Below are 21,548 nucleotides of genomic sequence, written 5' to 3'. Positions count from 1 at the left end.
ACACATCCCTTGTGTCATAACTCTAAACTCAGCTTCAGCACTTGACCTAGCAACCGCATTCTCTTTCTTACTTCTCCAAGTAACTAGGTTGCTTCCAACAAAGGTGCAATACCCTGACATCGACCTCCTATCAATTACTAATCCAGCCCAGTCAACATCTATATAGGCTTCCACACAAAGATGATCATGCTTTGAAAAATAAAGACCTTTACCAAGAGCAAACTTCAAGTACCTCAAAATTCTCATGACAACCTCAAAGTGAATCTGATGAGGAGCATGCATAAACTGGCTAACCACACTAACAACAACAGCAATATCAAGATGGGAGTGAGATAGATAGATAAGCTTACCCACTAATCGTTGATAGCTCCCCCTATCAACAGCTGCTCCTTCTTCATCATCCCCCAGTTTTTTATTGGGTTCCAATGGAGTGTCACAAGCCTTGCAGCCAAGCATCCCAGTTTCCTTCAACAGGTCAAGCACATACTTCCTCTGTGAGATAAATATCCCAAACTTGGAGCGAGCAACTTCAATTCCTAGAAAATACTACAAGCTCCCTAAGTCTTTGATTTCAAACTCACTTGCTAAATATTTCTTCAACAAAAGTATTTCCTCACTATCATTGCTTGTAAGAACTATGTCATCCACATACCACGTAAGGAATGTTTCACAAACAAGGTTTGATCTGCTTGACTCTGTTTGAAGCCATATTTAAGCATAGCCTAAATGAATCTCTCAAACCAAGCCCTTGGAGACTGTTTGAGACCATATAATGACTTTCGAAGCCAGCATACTTTACCCTCTGTCTGATGATCCTCAAAACCAGGAGGAATGTCGATATATACCTCTTTTTCTAGGTCACTATGGAGAAAAACATTCTTTACATCAAACTAATGAAGTGGCCTATCTAGATTAGCTGCTAGATAGAGAAGTACTTTGACTGAATTCATCTTAGCCACGGGTGCAAAAGTCTCTTGATAGTCAAGGCCATATGTCTGAGTGAATCTTTTTGCCACAAGTCTAGCCATGTAACACTTAATAGAACCATCCGCTTTGTGTTTCACAGTATACACCCATTTGCATCTCACAGGTCATTTGCCCTTAGGTAACTCAGTCAATTCCCAAGTGTCATTCTTCCTAAGTATTTTCATTTCCTCAATCATGGCAAGTTTCCACTCAGAGGTAGCAAGAGCATCATGAAAATGGTTAGGAATGCTAACAGAGGAAATATTTGACACAAAAACTCTATATGGGGACGATAAATGAAAGTAAGACACAAAATTTGAGAAGATGTTGAGTACAAGATCTCATACCCTTTCTCTTGGCAATAGGAACATTAAGATCAATAGGAGTATCAAGATCAGTGGACTCAAGAGATTCAAAGTTACCTAGACTCTCATCAGAAGCAGGAGATGGCAGTGGGTGAGCAGAAGTGATCTCTTGTATCTAGTTAACTTTATGTCCGTCTTTGTCCCGGACATAAACTTGCCCTTCCCTATCCTTGGTGACATTGGGTTCAGTAGTCCCAGTAAGAGATGGTGGTGCAAGAACAACTGGTTCCACCATAGGAATCACAGGAATCACTTCACACCAAGGCTCCCCCTGAAGGGAGGATTGTGACACCGGAGAGGACAAGAAATAGGACTAGGACTCAAAAAAGATGACATTTATGGACACAAACCACTTACAAGAAAGAGGGTGATAACACTTATACCCTTTTTGAGTAGGAGAGTACCCAAGGAAAACACATTTGAGGGAGCGAGGGTCCAACTTACCACAAGTAGGAGAGTGATTATGGACAAAATAGACACAGTCAAATATTTTGAGAGGAATAGAAAATAAGGACTCAGAACCTAAGAGAACTTGAAGGGGAGTTTGTTTTTTGAAAGACTTGGGTAGGAAGATGATTATTAAGGTGGGCAGCGGTGAGAACAACATCACCCTAGTAGGACCGAGGCACAGTCATAAAAAAACACTTGCACCGAGCTATGTCAAGAAGATGACGATTCTTGTGTTCCGCCACGCCATTTTGTTGAGGGGTATTGGAGCAAGAGGTCTGATAGATAATGCAATGAGCAGAAAAATATTGTCCTAAGTCAGAATCTATGTATTCACCCCCATTTCAGAACGGAAGAATTTGACAGTGACCCCAAACTGAGTACAAATCATCTTATGAAAATTGCGAAACACAAAAAAAACCTCACTCGTCTTTCATGAGATACACCCAAGTAGTACAAGAAAAATCATCAATAAATGTAGCAAACCATCGATGACCTTTCATAGACACAACACGAGATGGACCCCAGACATCAGAATGGATTAAAGAAAAATGAACTAAACTTTTATTAAAACTGAGAGCAAAAGAAACTCTGTGTTTTTTTCCAAGTTGACAAGACTCACAAAGAAATTTAGACACATTATTGTTCGCAAAAACAGATGGAAATAAATGCTTAAGTAAATAAAAGGAAGGATGCCCAAGACGCCGATGCCACAGCCATAAATCATCTTTGGTGGTAGGACTTGTGGTGGAAGAATGAGCAAGCTTTTCCAGTTGATCCAGGAAGTAGAGACCATTTTCTGCACTACCACTACCAATCATCCTCCTCGTGACAAGGTCCTGAAAAAGACAATGATTAGGGAAAAATGTCACACTACAATTCAAATCCTTTGTAATACGACTCAAGGATAACAGGTTAACAGAAAAATTGGGAACATGGAGAAAAGAATATAGAGGGATGGTAGGAGTGACAAGGACTTAACCTTTCCCAGAAATAGAAGAAACAATGCCATCTGCAATCCTAACTTTGTCCAAACCTGAAGACGGCTTATAAGCAGAGAAAAGGTCAAAGGATCCAAACATATGATCTGAGGCACCATAATCAATAATCCAGGGCAAAGACTTAAGAGAAAGTAAAACAAGAGGAGAAGAGGCTAAGTTACCTGAGCGGGCAAATGACGAGGAAGATGTATTGAAAGTAGTAGAAGACCGGTGGTCCAGCAGGTGACGCAGAACATCCTCAAGCTCATGAGTAGTCATGCTAGAGAGACCATCAGAAGCCTGGCCAATGAAAGCGAAAGTAGAATCAAGTGTATCAACAGCACTAGACTGATAAGCCCGTAGATGAGAGCCACGTCCTCTAGACTGGCTTGACCGACCTCCTCTAGAATCAGACCAATCACCTCGGCCCCTGGATGGAGTCCCATGAAGCTTCCAACACGTCTCACGAGTATGTCGCAGCTTGCACAGTAATCACAGAATACAGACTCCTTGGTAGCAGAATGAGGGATGGGACTTAGACTAAGGCCATCTCTAGGGGTAGATAATAATGCTGAGTAGTCAGTAGAGACAGGTGACATCATAGCAGACCGGCGACTCTCATCATTCTGTACATAAGCAAATGCCTCCTAAAGTAAAGGAAGAGTGTCCATATTCAGAACCCGACTTTGAACCGGATCATACTCCACATTAAGACATGCCAGAAACATGAAGACCCTTTCCTGTGCAATGAACTTCCTGTACCTGACTGAATCAGCAGTGCAAACAGGCTTTATAGTCCTGCAGGTGATCAATGCGTTTCCAACCGTTGGTAAGGAAGGTGAAGTACTGAAAAACAATCTGCTCCCCTTGAACCGAGCTCTCAATAGAGCGGCGTAACTCAAATGCCTATGAGAAATTCCCTTTGCGGGAATAAATGGCAGCCACAACATCCCAAACATCCTGGGTAGTCCATATACAAGTAGCCCTCACCAATTTCTGATACCATCAAATGAACAAGCCAACCCATAATCAAAGAGTTGGTAATCTCTCATTGGTCGTAACCCGGGGTCAGTTGTGCTGGGTGCTTGTATCCTGCCATCAACATACTCCATCTTCCTTCTGCTCTTAAAACATAGTCAAACTCTACGACCACGCTAGATAGTTCTGACCATTAAATAAAGAGGTGATGATTTTAAGGCTAGAGTTGGGGTTATCAGTCATAGTAATAGGTATAGTGGAACTCTCACTCCTAGGTGTCTGAGAAGTAGTGGACACACTAGTGGAATCTGCCATGAATACTATACTACCGAACCCTCAACAAACTAATGCCAATCACAAACCCGAAAGATGGTGGTGGAAGGGAAAAACAACATAAAGAATTAAGAAGTCATAGAGTTTTTTTTTTTGTTTCCTTTCTTTTTTTTCATTTTTTTTTTAGAGAAACGAAGAAACCAGGCATTGTTCAAAGAAATAGTCCGAGAATGTTCAATATCTCATAACAATAGACACAAAATAGAGTACACACACAAACGAATGTAGAGGAAGAGAAGGACGACAGCAGAGAGAGAGACGATACCATCAGAGGTGTAGCATGGAGCCAAAGAAGGCACAGGGGCTGTTGGAGGCAGTCGGCCAAGCAAGGAGAGCCTACACCAGTGGTCAACTAGGCCAGGAGGCCTGTCGGCAAAGACCAACGAGAGACCAGGATGGCCTTTGGCATTGATTTCAACCAACCAAGGTGATTTTCGAACCCTACAATGACATTAACCCAGCTGAAACAACCTGGGTCCTTCTCGGCTGCTGAAGTGGGTTGTCTCCGGCTGGTGGCTCCGGTGGGTAACAGAACTGTGTGGGTAGATGGGTTTAGGTTTTAGGGTTAGGCTCTGATACCATGATAATTTTAGAGAATACCAAGATTAGGGAATGATTGTGATATCATCCCCTTTTTATATTGATGAAGATTAATAATAACAAGGGAGCCCTAAGGCATAGAATAATCACAATTGAATAATAACCCAACTAATAATAATAATAATAACCCAACTAATAATATACTATTTTAACAGGATATATTTATACTTTGAACTAAATTAATATAAATACAAGAGGATAAGGGAGAGAACCCTAATTCTAATTCTCTTGTTCATTTACCATACACTGCCTCTCGTTCTTCTTCTTCCCATTCCTAATAAATTTAACTTAAAAGGTAAGATCACAAACACTTCAAAATCGGTGGTAAGTGTTAGAATATCTAAACGAGAGAAAGAGAGAGAGAGAGATTTGTACTATATTGAATATTGTGTTGAATAATTATGCAACAATATATACAAGACTCCTTTATAAATGAGGAGAGAAACCTAAGTATGGTAATCCTAAATATGGTAATGAATATAATATGAGACGTATGATAGATAGAATATATAGTTGCTATATTAACACACTCCCTCAGACTCAAGTAGGGATACCAACTTGAGTTTGGCGAGAGAAACTAAAACTAAAAATAAAACTAAAAATAAAATAAAATATGGATAGATCCGAGACAAATAGATTGCAAAGTTTAGATGGGTGCACAGGGATGCTTGAGATAGATTAGAGGTAGGAGCTAATACCGGGAGTGTGAGAACCCAAAAAATAAATAATAAAAGCATTAATAATTTTACGACCTCAAATATTTTGCTTGTGAATATGAAAGTGCCAATTAAATATTATTGGAGTGTATTTTAATTAAGTTTAAGCTTTAAATAAATTTATAATGCAGGTCTATAATGAAAATATAAGGTTTTAATAATATATGTAAAAAAATGTACTAAATATAATTTATCAAATAATGTTATTTTATTTTGACTAATAAGGCGAAGTAGTATAAAACAAATAAAATAGTTAGTAATAAGGTCATTTTGAAAATTTATTATAGGAGGATTAAACCCTGTTGGTGAGATATCGTTTCTTTTCTAAACTACCCTAGTAGCAGCCGTGAGATACAGTGAAGAGAGAGAAGAGGGTGTCATTTGTAAAGGAAATTAAAGAAGGAATAGGAGCAGTTGTATAGGTAAATATTTTTATATGTAAACATGTATCTTATTTTCTTTAAATAAGACCATGGTAATCATTGAGTTGCTGAAGTCATTGTTGTGTAAGGGTGAGGGACGGAGGTGTGAAGCGAGGGGTTGGTGATGGGAAGTTTTGGGTTACAATGGTGGATGGAAATTCTTGGTCCTAAAATCACAAACTATAAAAATCAAGAAACCATATCAAATGAATGAACTTTGAACTGAAATTTTTACTGTGACTTTATTACATATTTAATTTCATATTAGAATTTTTTCATAATTTTTGGGAGTCAAAATCCATAAACCGATGCGTTCAAATCTGTCCAAAAAATTAGTACAAATAGTAACTTTAGAAGTAACTTTAGAAGTCTCGTTCTCTATGGGTATAAATCTAAAAATTATCAAATCAACATCATCAGAACCGGTTACGAGTCTAGTTACTTACATTTTTGGCCTTCCATTGATTGCTAGTGTATATTAAGAGAACCATCAATTTCTTTAAAGTGCTGCAGAAAGCGACCTGTTTGGATATAACTAATTATTTTGATAAGAAAATCGAACAAAACCATATGGGTTTGAAGCTTAGGATATATTAGTTGATATTTGGAGGGTTTTGGAATTTTTCAAACGGCGTAGACTGGGTTTTTAATTTTCAAATTTAGAGAGTGAATTGGGAAAACTTGTTTAAAATTTTGTTTTATCTTAAAGTTACTTTTAATTAAGTTTCGATCTGAACCCATGTCTTGAGTAATTTGAGACCTTGAAGAACATAAACTTAGGTATTATTTAAGAGTAACGGTGAGTGGGGTTGAGCTGTGTTAGTGCGCTTTAGTATGGGGTACTTTATTATTCTTTTTAGTATTTTTGAATTAGTAGTAACGTGTAATTTTCATACTTGGTTCATGGCAATAATTGGACTTTCATACTCTATTCGAAGATTATATTACTTCGTTTTCAAGTGAGTAGTTGCATGCTACATATTTTATAAATGTTTTCCTACCCTGAACTGTTGGGAAATTAAATTGTTATTTCAGGACTAAACTGTTTTAATAAATTATTATATTATTTATGGAATTAAATTATTTCTGAAACATGTGTAAACTTGGCATACAGTAAACTGTTTGAAATATTCTGATGTTTATAATGGTGAATTACCACATTCTGCGCAACTGAATTGTATTGATGATTGGGACCAACTGTATATAAAACTCCAGGGAATTTATTCCACTGCATGTGGTGGCTCTAGCTACTAGGGAACAGATCCAGGTTGGGCTGTGATGACTCTAGTGCTCGACCATTATAAGGAAAAGACCTAGGCTAAGCTAGGTGACCTTCAATCAGATCTTCTTTAGAGAAAATGTCCAGGTTGCCACCCTGAGGATGACTTTTGGTTCAATATTGGATCCAACGGGCTTATTGCCTTGAGAACTTTGTAGCGTGTTACTTGTTATTCTTGGTACCCAGAAAATTATTGATGATCATGTTGTAATCTATTTTAAGTGGAGAATGCCATTTGTAATATTCTCGAGAGACATGAGTGTTTTAACCATTGAACTGTTGAACATTCTTTTTGAAACAGACTGTCTTTATCAAAACTGTATGCCAATCTAGTTTCTGTGATATATATCTTATTTTGGAATTGAACCCTGTTTTTCAAAACTGTATTTACTATCCATGCTTCTACTCACTGAGCTATCAGCTGACTTAGTTGTTTATCATTTCCAGGTGATAGAAGGACTCAGAGTGGACTCATGGCGTAGCGGGGACTCAATTGCATGCACCTCTAGGACATTCATTTATTCTGTTTTAGCTTGTTATGTCAGTTTTGTGCATACATTGTGGTTGGATTTTATTTAGAATTATTTTATTTTGTGGCCGGTTTGTGTTCCCTTTAGTATATATTTTTGGAAGTTGGTTATGGCTGGTTTTACCATTTATACTTGTGACATGTCACTGGATTGGATTTTGATTTGTTTATTTCTAGACTATCGTTACATTTATTCTTTGTGATATTGGATTCGTGTTTAGGCATACGTGTGCCTTGGGCTTAGTCCCTGTGGGCAACGGCCGGTCATGCCCGGATTTACGGTGTGACAGGGAAACAGTTTATGGTCATGCCAGACCATTGTAGAAACTGGTCAGAACTAATGCCGGGACAGTTTAACATCATGTTGGACCATTGTAGGAATTAACCGAAATCAATGTCAGGATAGTTTACAAGGTCATGCTGAACCGTTATAGGAACTGACCGGAATCAATGTCGGGACAGTTTAAGGGGTCATGACGAACCATTGTAGAGACTAACTGGAATCAATGTCGAGATAGTTTAAAGGAGTCATGTTGGACCAATGTAAAGAACTGGATGTTGAACCAGCAAGCGTGGCACATACATAACTTATGACGTGGTGCTAAACGATGATGACAACAGATGACTAAGTGCACTAAGGGGTGGCTTATTAGAAAGTGAGCCAGGAGGTGGCTTGGATGGTGCGCCAAAGGGGGCGCCTTGGGTTGTGAGCCAAAGGGGGCGGCTTAAGTGGTTCACATGGTATATCACCATGCTCACCATGATATAGATATAATACCCCCCTCAAACTCAAATAGGTTTGAAGATAGAAGAAACCTATTTGAGGTTGAAACAGAGGGAAAGACAAAGTGGAGCAAAAATACACACAAAAAGAAAAAATAATGGATTCCAAGTATAAAAAAAAAATATGATGAGATATTTGGGATAGGAATAAACTAGTGAACAGAGGATGAAATCACCACAAAGCGATATTGAAAAGAAAATATGGCAACGAAATGAGTTGAGGTCCGGCAAGCGGCCAAGACAAGGTTGCCGCCCACCGGTGAAGCAAAATTACTAGGTGCTTAACCTAGCTTTGATACCATGTTAAATTTAGTAACTATATATTCTATCATATATACCATATTATATTCATTACAATATTTAGGATTACCATACTTAGGTTTCTCTCCTCCCATATAAAGGAGTCTTGTATATATTGTTACATATTTATTCAACACAATATTCAATATTATACAGATCTTTCTTTCCCTATCTCTCCTCTCCTTAAAACCCAGGTGTTAAGGAGAGGGAAATTGGAGCCATATAACTAGCAGAGATGGGACAACTCTAGGCAATGTGGGACACATTCCAACACATCCTCCTGGACTACAACACACCAAGCTCTGATACCAAATTGAAAAGCCCAGCCTACACTTCTTAAAACCCAAGTGTTAAGGAGAGGGAAACTGGAGCCTTATAACTAGCACAGATGGGACAACTCTAGATGATGTGGGACACATTCTAACAGTAAGATCACACACTTTAAAATAGGTGGCATGTCCATGTTTGGAACATATTGGACACCAACACACCAAGGAAACGCATGTCCATGTGTCAGACATGTTGTGTGTCAATTTTTTTAATTATTATTTTTTACAAGACACGTGTCCTATGGTTTCTTATTTTTTATAATTTTTTATAGTTGATTAGGGATCAAAGTGAAATTTATGAAAACAAAAGTGGAAAGTAAAAATATAAATACACCCGCATCTACATTGATCTTCTTATATATTTGTGCTCTAAATTTATATTCATATATATAGCAAATAAAATAACATATATATGTGTGTATATTTCTTTTTTTGTCATATCCTCATTGTATCCGTATCCTAATTATTTTCAAAATCACTGTGTCCCATGTCCATGTCCATACCCATGTCTATATCCATGTCATGTTCATATCCATACTTTTAGGGTAAGATGTTAAAATGTTTTATTCCCACTTATTTTTAAACAAATAAATGTAGAAAATACACAGTGACATATTTGACACCATGTACCTGCTCTGTGTCCAAGTCCAAATTTTCTAGGAATTGTTGTGTCAACAAATAAAACTGCATAAAAATAAACAAAGTACAAAGATGTGATGCAGACTGCTGCAAATTCTACAGTTGAAAAGACAAGTTATTTCCTCACCTTCCACTGTGCAATTATCATTTGTGGATTGTGCATCCCCATCAGACAAGTATAGAAATACAGAGCTGTTCACAAGGTTACTCATAGCAACAAGAATTCCAAGACAAAATTGTGCAAATATGAAAAATCCAGGAATAGGGTAATGCCATAAGCCAATAGTTTCCCATACATCCATGTCCTGGAAAAAAGTTACAAGGTCTAATCAAAAAAATTCAATCAAAATAATAAAGAGCTTGTGCATCTATCGAAAGAGAGGTTTACCTTCTGTAGTTCTTTATTTAGAACTGTAAATGCCACATTAAAGATATATGTGCTGGCAGCCCACAAGAGGATGAAAATAAGAAGCAAGCAGTTCAAACGGTGCAATTGAAACAAGGAAGGGAAGGTGTATAGTATGTAGCCAACATATGCAAGTAATCCAAATGCACATAGACTTGCAAAATGGAAACTCCAGAATGAAAGAGCAAACAAGGAGATCTGCCACATTAAGAACCGAAATATGTAGGTAAATAAACTGAAATCTCTAAGTAAATAAACATAATGGCAATTGTGTAGATCTACGTCAAAAGCATGAACAAGACTAGTCGCTCCTGAAAGGGCATGTAAAAAACAACAAACTTTAGAAAGCAAAAGAACTAAATACACTTACTAGTTCAATATCCACTATATGATATTCGACACAAGAACAAGAAACCATAGCTTACAAAATGACACATAATAGGCCAAAGCATGTATAATATAAGCATAGATAAACAGAATCGCATTAATAAACCAAACCATGCATTGTGTCCCAATAAATTGCGGTCTACTACACAAATCATTTTCCATCATTCCACTTTATCAAGGGCTATACGCTCAGCTATATTAAATAAATTCATATCCTTTTGACTACAATATCTCATGTCAATTTAAGCCTTACCCTCCCCTAACATTTTTATTTATAGTAATCATATCACTCTTCCTTACTGTTTCATTTACCAATATTTATTTTACATGACCAAACCATCTTAATTTGCTCTCTCCCAATTTATTGATGTTGCTACCACTATTTCACAAATATAGTCAGTTCTAATTCTATCTTTCCAAGTCTGACCAGACATCTGTCTTAGCATGATCATCTCAACTACACTCATTTTATTATTGCGTTATTTCATAGTTGTCCAATATCATATCAAGTAAAGTTTCGTTGGCCTTATAGATCTTTTATAAAAAAGAAAAAAGAAAACAAGAAAATCTTCTTTCTAATTTTGTTAGTATCTATTGTTGAATGCCAAAAGCATTTCTCCACCTATTAATAATTGACACCTAGATAACAAAATTGTTCACTTTTTAGTATCTCTCGAGGGTTTTTTTTAATCTAAACTTCTTTTCTACTTCTACTTCTATTATTTCTAAAATTACATTCCGTATATTTAGTTTAGCCCTTATTCTAAGAAATATGGGCATAGAAACGAATATGGACATGGGACACAGTGATTTCAAAAGAATGAAGATACGGACACGGTAGGGCTACGACCAAAACTATTTTTTTTATTTTCTATATATATAAATATTACGTTACATCCATAAACAACCAAAATTAATGAAAATTGACACTAATTTAACCTATAGAAAAAAACACACACACACACACACGCACACACAAAACAAAACTAACTAAATTTAAATCAGCCAAAGTCTTGTGTTAGGCTTCATGGATCATTAGAAGCTAGTCTCCCAACTCTACAACTATAGTTAGATTTGTGTTGCATTTTTGATAGTTTGATATGACTTGTTCAGTAAGTAGTAGGAAACTCCTGGGGTGACATTTCTTATTCAGAAACTCAATTATGCGCTTGTTAGCAAAAATTTAGTTTTAATGAGATCTACAGAAGCCAATCGACAGATAAACTAAAATATTCACAAAACAAAAATAGATCAAGCAATGTGGTTGGGTTCTATTCCTTAAATAGATTAAGGACTTCTTTGGAGAAAATTAAATGAAGAGGAATATAAAAAAACAGAACTGAATTGATATTAAACTGATAAAATTATCACTTGTCACAAGTTACATGAACTTAATCAAGAATAAAGAAACAGTAAAACCACCAACCACTAGAGAGTAACAGTAACAATCTATAGCTGAACTACTCCTAAAATGCTAAGTGACTACTCCTAGATAGATACTACTACTAGAATTCACGTTGTGTGAGTTGAGTTGTGTGTCCTTTCTTTGTATCTTTGTTGGCCTATATTATAGGCTTAGCCACATGAGAGAGAGGGGTAACTAAACCCATGATTTCCTCAACATCATCCATATCCCATGTTTGACCACCCACCTAATTCCTTCACATTCTGCATAAAACTAGCAATCATATTAATAACAATAATATAAAAAAATTGATAAAGATGATATTAATAATAATAGTAATAAATGTAGCCAACTTTACTATTTAAAGATGGTTTATGGTCTGAATCAACAAATCATAATTGACAGGCCACAATCAACTAAATTAGATTTGGCCATAATCGACGGGCTACAACCAAGAGAAAAATAAACTATGGTGTCAACAGCGCTCCTAAGTGAGAAACTTGCTCCTGTCAAGAAGAAACTTGCTCCAAAATGAGAAACTCTTCATCCTATTGCTTATTATCCTATTGTTCATATTTTGACCTTCCAATTCACTTGGCAAAGGACTTTGCTCCTATAACTTTCCTTGTAGAAAGAAGATAGTGTGGACATAAGAGGGTGTTTACAGTACAATATGAAGTTGTTGGTTCCATGGAAGCCAAAAATTGGTGTATAAGGACTTCACTCAAACTAGTGGGATTGATTATCTGGTACACTCATATTGCAAAAATGAACTCCTACGTGTTCTACACTCTGCTAGAAACTTAGGTTTCCCTCTTGATTAATTTAATATAGAAAATGCCTTCCTATATAGAGGCCTAGAGAAGAAAGTCAAAGTAGTTATTCCTCTGGTTTTCCATTCCCTCGAATGAGAGGGAAGGATTGTATGCAAGGACAAGCTTTATATGGATTATATGGTACAATTCTATTGCAAACAATGAACTCCTCTTCTAAGTTTTACTCTCTAGTAGCAAACTCAGGTGGTCCTCTTGAATAATTTGATAAGGATAATGTGTGTTGTGTGTGTGTGTGTGTGTATAATATAAGTAAATAATTTATTGTTGTGTGAAGAACTAGAAGGGTTATGTTAGGCTCCTTTCCTAATAGCTTAATCTTTTGGGACTAGTAGTGATCTAACAATGGTATCAAAGCTAGGTTAGAAGAGCTTTTGGGTTCTAGTCTCCAAGGCAGTCTTTGGGACAACCCGACAAAGCCGTCTCTTTAGGCCCCTCGGTTTGAGCTAAAAATTAGGGGCCCCGTTTAGAAAAAATCCTTGTAATATTGATTTTTTTTATACATCAATTAAATGAAGGGCCCCAATTATTTTAATTTTTAACTTACCAAAGCTCACCTAACTCCAGCCTTGAATACTAAACTCAAAAACAAATTTGTTTTTATAAATGGAGGATCCTAATTACTTTGATTTTAGCTTGCCAAAACCTAACTAAATCCAGCATATAACACCAAACCCAAAAACAACACAATTTTATTAGTGAAGGAGCCAAAGTAATCAATTTCACTTTACCAAACTTCTCTCCAGCCTAATTCATCATTATGAGTTTTTACTTTCTTAGATCTTAATATTCTCTCTAGATGCCTTTAGATTTTGTATCATTTCAAGTTTTACTTCAATTGTTTGTTGACTTACTTAAAAACTAAAATCTCTAGAATTGAATTGATTGTAGCTTGTTGAATAATGGAATGCATTGAATGGATTGTTTATTTAATCATACTTCCTGAAACTATAGAAGAATTAACTGAATCTCAATTAGGAGCTCTTGGTTCAATTTTACAACTAAAAATGCAAGAACAGTAATGTTTAACTGATACAGTGATATACTTCGTTTAAATTTTCTTTGAAGTTATAACTCTAAATTTTTGTATAGTATTTTTTTTTTCATGTGTAAATGGTTAAAATATAAAACAATAAAACTAGATTTTATCCTTCTAAATTTTTGTAATAACTTTTTTAAGTTGATTTTATCTTTTTGAGTGATATGCAGAAATGTAAGGCCTCCGTATTAGGTATTCTCTTTGGGCCTATGAACTTTTAGGGCCAGCCTTGCAAGTCTCCCTTTGCATTTGTTTCCCCATTTGCATTTTGTTTCTTTACCCAGTTGGATGTTTACATCTCCATGTGCGAAACAGAGATGTATGTCAAAGAGGATGTATGATATACACTATTGGGCCACTTCCCTAATAGCTTAAGCTTGTGGAACTAATGGTGATCTAACAGGTTGTTGCCCTGGGTTTTTATTCCCTTCAATTAGAGGGAAGGAATGTATGCCAGGAAAAGTTTTATATTGATAAAGCAATATCTAAGAGTATGATGTAAGATCTTTAGCATTGCTAGCAAGAAATAGAGATACAAGTTAGGGAGACAATGATGAGATGCAAGGCTTAATGACTTATAGGACTAATAGTTTGAAATAAAGGACCTCAATATTCAAAACACCAATTAGGTGTTAAGGGCCAAGTTTAGGTAAGGTATGTACATCTCATAAAGAAATATCTTCTTGATCTATTGAAGATATAGGGATGTCCAGTTGCAAGCCCGTGAACACACCAACTAAACAAAATCTAAGAAGCATAGACCTAGACACACGACACAAACATGCTGATATGTCAATTTTCAAAAAATGCAAAACACGACATGTGGTACATGCACAAAATATATACTTCTATATATTCCTTATATGCCATATATTTGAATATTTCATTCAAAGATAATACTAATAATAAAATAAATAAACATTAATTTCTAAATTTTAAAGGAGGGATTAATAAGCATAAATTGTTAGATCACCACTAACCAAAAGCATAAGTTGTTAAAACATTAGCCCAACAATGTCTTCCAACACCCTTCCTTACGTTCAACCACATCTTGCAAGTGGAGATGCAATGGACATACATAGAGACAACTAGAATGCAAATCAGAAACAAATACAAACAGAAAGACTTCAACAAAAAGACCTCTAACCTAAGCTCTCATATCATATTAGATTACCACTAGTCCCAAAAGTTAAATTTGTTTAGAAATGAGCCCAACAATGTTTTTAAACTATCCAACATAAATATACATTGTTTTTCTTTCATAATTAGATCTTCAAACTTGTAATATGTTCATATGTGTCTAAGTCTAAGCAATGGACACATTTTTCCCCCAAGTGCCCAAAGCAAGTCTAGGTCTTAAATAAATAAATAAATAATAGGATATGTATGGACATGTGTCCAACACATGTTGGAAATTGTCCAAACAATTGACGGTGTCTGAACGAACACACCACTGTGAAAGTGTATGTGCGTCTTAGAACAAAACTATAGACTAGGTATCAATAGTAAGAGTGCATTATTTGATGCACGTAGATATCAGACTTGGTTGTCAAATTTATTGTGGTGACCTCAATTCAATAGCCAAGACTAGCATATAATTAGGGGCAGTAGTGTAGCTCCCTTGTGAGTTGCACTTAAATTATAATAAACAGGGCAAGAACTCTAGGACTGTCACTATTTTCAGCCATTACTCCTCACCCTTCCATCCCTCTTCTTCTCATATTTCTTATTCTTCTTATTGAGTAGATTATCCAATTCAAAAAATCAACTGCTCCCCTCAACATCACATTGGTGTGTCTTGAAATATTGGGAGTGATAGGTTACAGATTTGAAATGAAACAGTTACTAATGAAAGAAACAGATGAAAATATTTATAGTTGAAATATCTACCGGCAAACCATAAGTAAAAAAGTTGATGCTAAATGTCCGAAAAACTGCTCCCCTCAACATCACATTGGTGTGCCTTACACCAGATCTGCAGAACAAAATACATGACATAAATATAGCATACTAGCATGCAAGAAATGTTAGCCAATATGAGAGAAAATATGTATTATTCCATTTGTAAGAGAAGATGAATAGTTATTGTGTCAAACGATAATCAGAAATTACATGCGCTAATACAGTTGTCAAGAGCTAACCTTAATTAGAATACAAAATACAAAACTACCCTTATACGAAACAAATACACATAAAACAAGAAGTCGGCAAACCAAAAATAAGCAGAAGTCTGAGTCCTGGTGAAGAAGTTGGTGAACTACAAGGAGGAAGAAACAAAAGGAAGAGCAATAATCCCCAATTAAAAATGCTGACGAACAAAGTGACAATCAATTTCAATGTGCTTACGCTCATGGAAAACAGAATTGTGGGCAATCTGGACAGCACTCCTATTATCACAGTAGAGAGGCATACGAGAGAAGATAGACACCCATAGTAGAAAGAAGCCAAAGAAGCCATACTATCTTTAACAGTTCATGAGCCATAGCACGATATTCGGCCTCATCCGCTGACTGAGCCACAACAGATTGTTTCTTACTACACCGCATGAGATAAGAAAGTCACCAAGAAAAACACAAACCAAAGGTAGAGTTGTGATCAGAATCATCACCAGCCCAATCAACATCAACATAAGAGCAAAGAGTCAATGGAGAAGAACACGACAACAATAAACTCTGAAAGATAGTGTCACATATATCGCAAAGAATGTGAAGCAAAACTTCCTAATGAGTAGAGCAAGGAGCAAAAACAAATTGGTTAACCGCATGGACAACATAGGCAATATCAAGTCATGTCATAATGAGATAGACCAAGCAATCAACCCACTCATGATACTCACAAGGATCATCAAGAAGAACCCCATCAAATGGAGAGAACTTGGCATGCAATTCAATAGGACTATCAACAACCTTCTTATCAATTAGACGGGTACAACAAAGAATCTCACGAGCATACCTGGACTGAGACAAGAAGTAACCCTTGGGATAGAAAGCAACCTCAATACCAAAAAAATAACACAAAAGACCAAGATTCTTCATCTCAAAGCTTAAAACAAATATTGTTTCACCTGAGAAATAGTAGAAGAATCAAACCCAATAACAATCATGTCATCCACATAAAGCAATAGAACAACCATTCCAACAAAAAAGTATGAAGAAAAAGAGCAGAATCATGAGCACTGAAGTGGAAACCGATTCGAGTGATTGTGGATTAAAAGCGCTCATACCAAGTACAAGAAGATTGCTTGAAACCATAGAGAGCACAACACAGGCGACAAACATACTGTAGAGGGATGAGACAAGCCATGAGGCAAACTCATATAAACTTCCTCATTAAACTGACCATTGAAGAAGGCATTCTTAACATCGAGCTGAAAGAGACTAACAAACCACAACAACAAAATTAAGGAAAAATCAGTTATCACCTGAGCAATAAGAGCAAACTTCTCCTCATAATCAATCTTATACTTCTGAGAAAAATCCTTGGCAACCAAGCGAGCCTTGTAATGTTCCAAAGAACCATCAAAGTGGCTTTCCACTTTATGAAACCACTTACACCCTACCTGATGTTTACCAGCATGCAGAGGAACCAAATCCCAAGTACAAGTCTTTTCAAAAACAGCTAATTCATCTTGAATAGCATGTACCTAGCTAGGGTCAGTACAAGCATCCTTGTAAGACTAAGGCTCAAAGTAAGCATGGAGAATAGATAACAAAAGCCTAATAGAAAATAGAAATTCAAGTATTAGCAAAGTTAAGTCTTACTAGTGGTTTATGATCACAAAGAGGATAATGCCATTTAGGAGCAGGATCTACGGAAGCAATGGGAGGAGCAACAAAGGTAATGGACATTGAAGTATGATCCACATGAGTAGGGGTAGGAGTAAACGAACTAATGGACACAAGGGGGAGAAGGAGCCTTCTTAAGATAATAGAGCAAAGCAAAAGACTAGATACTGAAAGGAGGAGCTAGAGAAGAGTGAAGCTCGATACCTGAAGAAGGAGCAGGGGAAGAGAGAATCTCGAAAACTTCAATCATACAGGTATAGTCATCATCCGAAACAACAACAGGAAACAAATTAGTATTAATCAAATCTTCCTTAGAGACGGGAACAGTCTTGGGAGGGAGAGAAAAGTTAGGGAGACGCTCAAGAAAAATCACATGATGGGAAACATATAACTTCTTAGAAACCGGATCATGGCATCGATACCCCTTCAGATGGATAGTTCTTGCATCAAACAATAATCATAAATTACATGTGCTAATATAGTTGTGAAGAGCAAAACCTAATTAGAATACAAAATACGAAACTACCCTTATAGGAAACAAATGCATACAAAACTACCCTTGTACTATTACAACATTCACACCATTAACCTCAAAACCAAACTATTTATGTTGTTTATATAAAAGACGAGAGAATAAAACACTCTAATAAACACCAAAGACTAAAATACCCATATATAGTAAACATAAACCAACCAATACATTGAAAACCCATGATGCAAGCCCAGTGAGTACTGAAAGTTTGTCAAATCAAAAGTGAGTCTTGATGAAGACGTTCACATAGTGCAAGGAAGATGAGACAACAAACAATGCATTGCCACCCAACTAAAGATATCAATGAACAAAAGGACAATCAATCTCCATGTGCATAGTGCGCTCAAGAAAGATAAAGTTATAAGCGATCTGGATTGCACTTTTATTTTCAAATTAGAGAGTAAGAGACGACAAGAAAACAACTAAATCAGAGAGGAGCCAATAAAACCAAACTATAACGATCCAAAATTTTGAATCTATTTGAGTATACTTGAGTTGTGCCATGTTTGCAGTTCCTGCAAATTTAAACTTTTTGTCACTTTAGAGTTGACTATTTTGGACTTAGATGAGTTAAATTTTGACCTAGGGTTGTTCCTGCTTAATATAGATCAAATCCTCAAAGATTTGGAAAGTGTAATCAAACCACCTTGCACTATTTTGACCATATCTCCTTTTATAGTTGGAATGTTGATGTGATGCCATCACCATTAGAAACTAGACTTTTTTAGGCATTAATTTAGACAACTTTTTCCCAATTCCGAGTTTGGAGAAAGGAGATGTGTCCATTTGAAATTGACCCGTGAAGTCTTTCTAGATTTGTGCGCTCAAGCAAACGAAAGGCTTCGCCCGAGCGAAGATCAATAGGTAATTTCACGTGAAACACTAGACTGGTTCCCCTAAGAGAAGATACCTATAGAATTCGGGAATTTTCTATCAAAAACAGTAATTTTGACACACCTCTATAAATATTCACTTCAAATTCAAGAGAACCTTAAACCTATCAAATTTTTCTCTTCCACTCTCTCTATATGCTCTCTTTATATATTTATCCTCTCAAACCCTCCTATATATCCCAAGATTTGAAGGCCAAAGAGTGAGATCATCCAAGAGTTGAAGCTTTAAAGTTGTTCTACTCATCAAGAACTTCAAATCTATCCAAATAGAATTGGGTTTTATCATCATTTCGTTTCTAACTAAGATACACTGACATGGGACATGGGACATGGTGATTTCAAAAAAATAGAGACACGGACATGGTGGTGATAGGGCAATAAGTTGTTTTATATTTTTATTTGCCATCTAGATTAATATTTACATCAACAAACACAAAATCAACAAAAACTAACACTAATTTAATATTTAAAAAAATTTGCACTTAATTTAACTCTTATCTTTTACGTCTTTTTTATGGATGATCTAATAATTATTTAAATCTAAGTAAAAAGTAATAAACATTCAACATCTAACATCCATCAAAAACACTAAAAAAATAATTAAATAAAGGGACATGTCAACTGGCATACCTGTACGTGTTCTTTTATCCCTGTTGTGTCACCACGTCCAACACCGCTACGGCACCTATTTTGAAGTGACGGTGCATCATAGGTTTCTAGGGTTTCTTCTCTTCACTTCAAGAGGGAGGGTTTGTATGATTTATGAATAAGAACTATATATTCAATTGTGTCAAAATACAAAGGATACATCTTATTATATAGTACTCCTAACCCTAAGACTAAAAAGGAAATGAAAATATTCACCCAATCTCTCACAATCTCTCAGAATATATACACACTACACTACCATATATACATATATACACAATATTTTCACACCTCCGCTCAAACTCAAGGTGTTTTAGCAGAAAACACTAAGAGTTTGCCAAGAAGAAATTGAAACCGGGCCATGGTGTGAGTCTTGGTAAAGAAGTCAGCAAGTTGCAGAGTCGAAGAGATAAAAAGAACCGAGATAAAGCCAGACTGCAGATACTGACGAGCAAAGTGACAATCAATCTCAATATACATGGTCCACTCATGGAAGACAGTGTTATGTGCAATCTGAATAGCATTATAGTTGTCACAATAGAGGGAGGTCAGAGAAGACTGAGGGATGCCCAAGTCAGAGATAAGACAATGAAGCCAGACAACTTCAGCAGTAGCATGAGCCATAGCACGATACTCAGCTTCAGCAGTAGAGCGAGCAATAACAGTTTATTTCTTGCTTTTCCAAGAGATCAAGGAAGCGCTAAGAAACATATAGAAACCAGACATGAACTTGCGATCAGTAACATCACCAGCCCAATCAGAATCAGCATAGGCCACCAAATCTAAAGAGAAAGTAGAGGACAATAGTAAACCCTAAAATATAGTACCTCAGATATAGCGAAGAATCCGAACCAATGCAGCCCAATGCATGGAGCGAGGAGCAAAGACAAACAGGCTAACCACATGAATAGCATAGGCAAGATCAGGACGAGTAACCATCAGATAGACTAAACAACCCACGAGCTCTCGATATAAAGTAGGATCATCCAGAAGAACACCATCAGTAGTGTTGAGCTTTATATTAAGTTCAATTAAGGTATCAGAAATCTTAGTGTCAGTAAGAGCAGCACGATGAATAACCTCATTGGCATACTTGGCCGAAGATAGAAAGTAGCTCTTGGAAGAAAAAGCTACCTCAATACCAAGAAAATACTGCAAGGGGCCCAGATCCTTCGTTTCAAAGGTGCGAAAAGATGCTGCTGACCTCAGAGATAACAGAAGAGTCAGAGCCAGTGATGATCATATCATTCACATACAGTAATAAGGCAACAAATCCAACAAAGGTATGGAGAAAAAATAAAGTAGAGTCATGAGCACAAGGATGAAACCTAAGCGTAGTAACAGCAATCTGAAAGCGATCATACCAAGCACGAAGAGATTGTTTCAGACCATACAGAGTATGCCAAAAGCGACAAACTTGTCCAGGGGAATGGTGAAGGCCAAGGAGAGGACGCATGCAAACCTCCTCTGTGAGATGGCCATTAAGAAAAGCATTCTTAACATCCATCTGATAAAGAGGTCAAGAACGAACAACGACAGAGATCAAAGTACGGACAGTAATCATCTTGGCAACAGGAGCAAAGGTCTCCTCATAATCAATACCATACTCCTATGAGAAACCTTTGGCAACCAAATGAGCTTTGTAGCGCTCAAGAGAACCATCGGAATGAGTTTTGACTTTATAGACCCATTTGCAACCAACCAGATTCTTACTAGCAAGCAAAGGAACCAACTCCCAAGTACTAGTTTTCTGCAAAGCAGACAACTCATCCTCCATAACTTGAATGCAATAAAGATCCTGACAGGCCTCTTTGTAAGATTGAGGTTCTAAACAAGAGTGAATAGCAGATAAAAAAGTACGATAGGAAGCAGAAAAACATGTATTAAACCAACCCAACTTGTTTGGAGGATGATGCACTCGAGTAGGATATCGGTGTGCAGCAGGATCAGAGTC

The 21,548-nt window shown here is 36.5% G+C and overlaps 1 protein-coding gene across 3 annotated transcripts in view; it reads right to left on the bottom strand.

Moving 5' to 3' along the window:
* Positions 1-21,548, bottom strand: part of LOC114263964 (piezo-type mechanosensitive ion channel homolog) — a 121,678-nt gene that overhangs the window by 60,494 nt on the left and 39,636 nt on the right. For all 3 annotated transcript variants that reach the window (XM_082915062.1, XM_082915059.1, XM_082915060.1), the window contains 3 exons: positions 15,627-15,711; positions 10,055-10,270; positions 9,794-9,971 (listed from right to left, as the gene is read on the bottom strand). In XM_082915062.1, the coding sequence (XP_082771188.1) occupies positions 9,794-9,971; positions 10,055-10,270; positions 15,627-15,711 (479 nt within the window). The remainder of the gene's footprint in view (positions 1-9,793; positions 9,972-10,054; positions 10,271-15,626; positions 15,712-21,548) is intronic.

Source organism: Camellia sinensis, chromosome 2 (genome assembly GCF_055761805.1).
Source record: "Camellia sinensis isolate YWXY chromosome 2, ASM5576180v1, whole genome shotgun sequence".
Lineage (NCBI taxonomy): Eukaryota > Viridiplantae > Streptophyta > Magnoliopsida > Ericales > Theaceae > Camellia > Camellia sinensis.
Note: the sequence above shows the minus strand (reverse complement) of the source record. Positions and strands in the feature narration are given on the sequence as shown.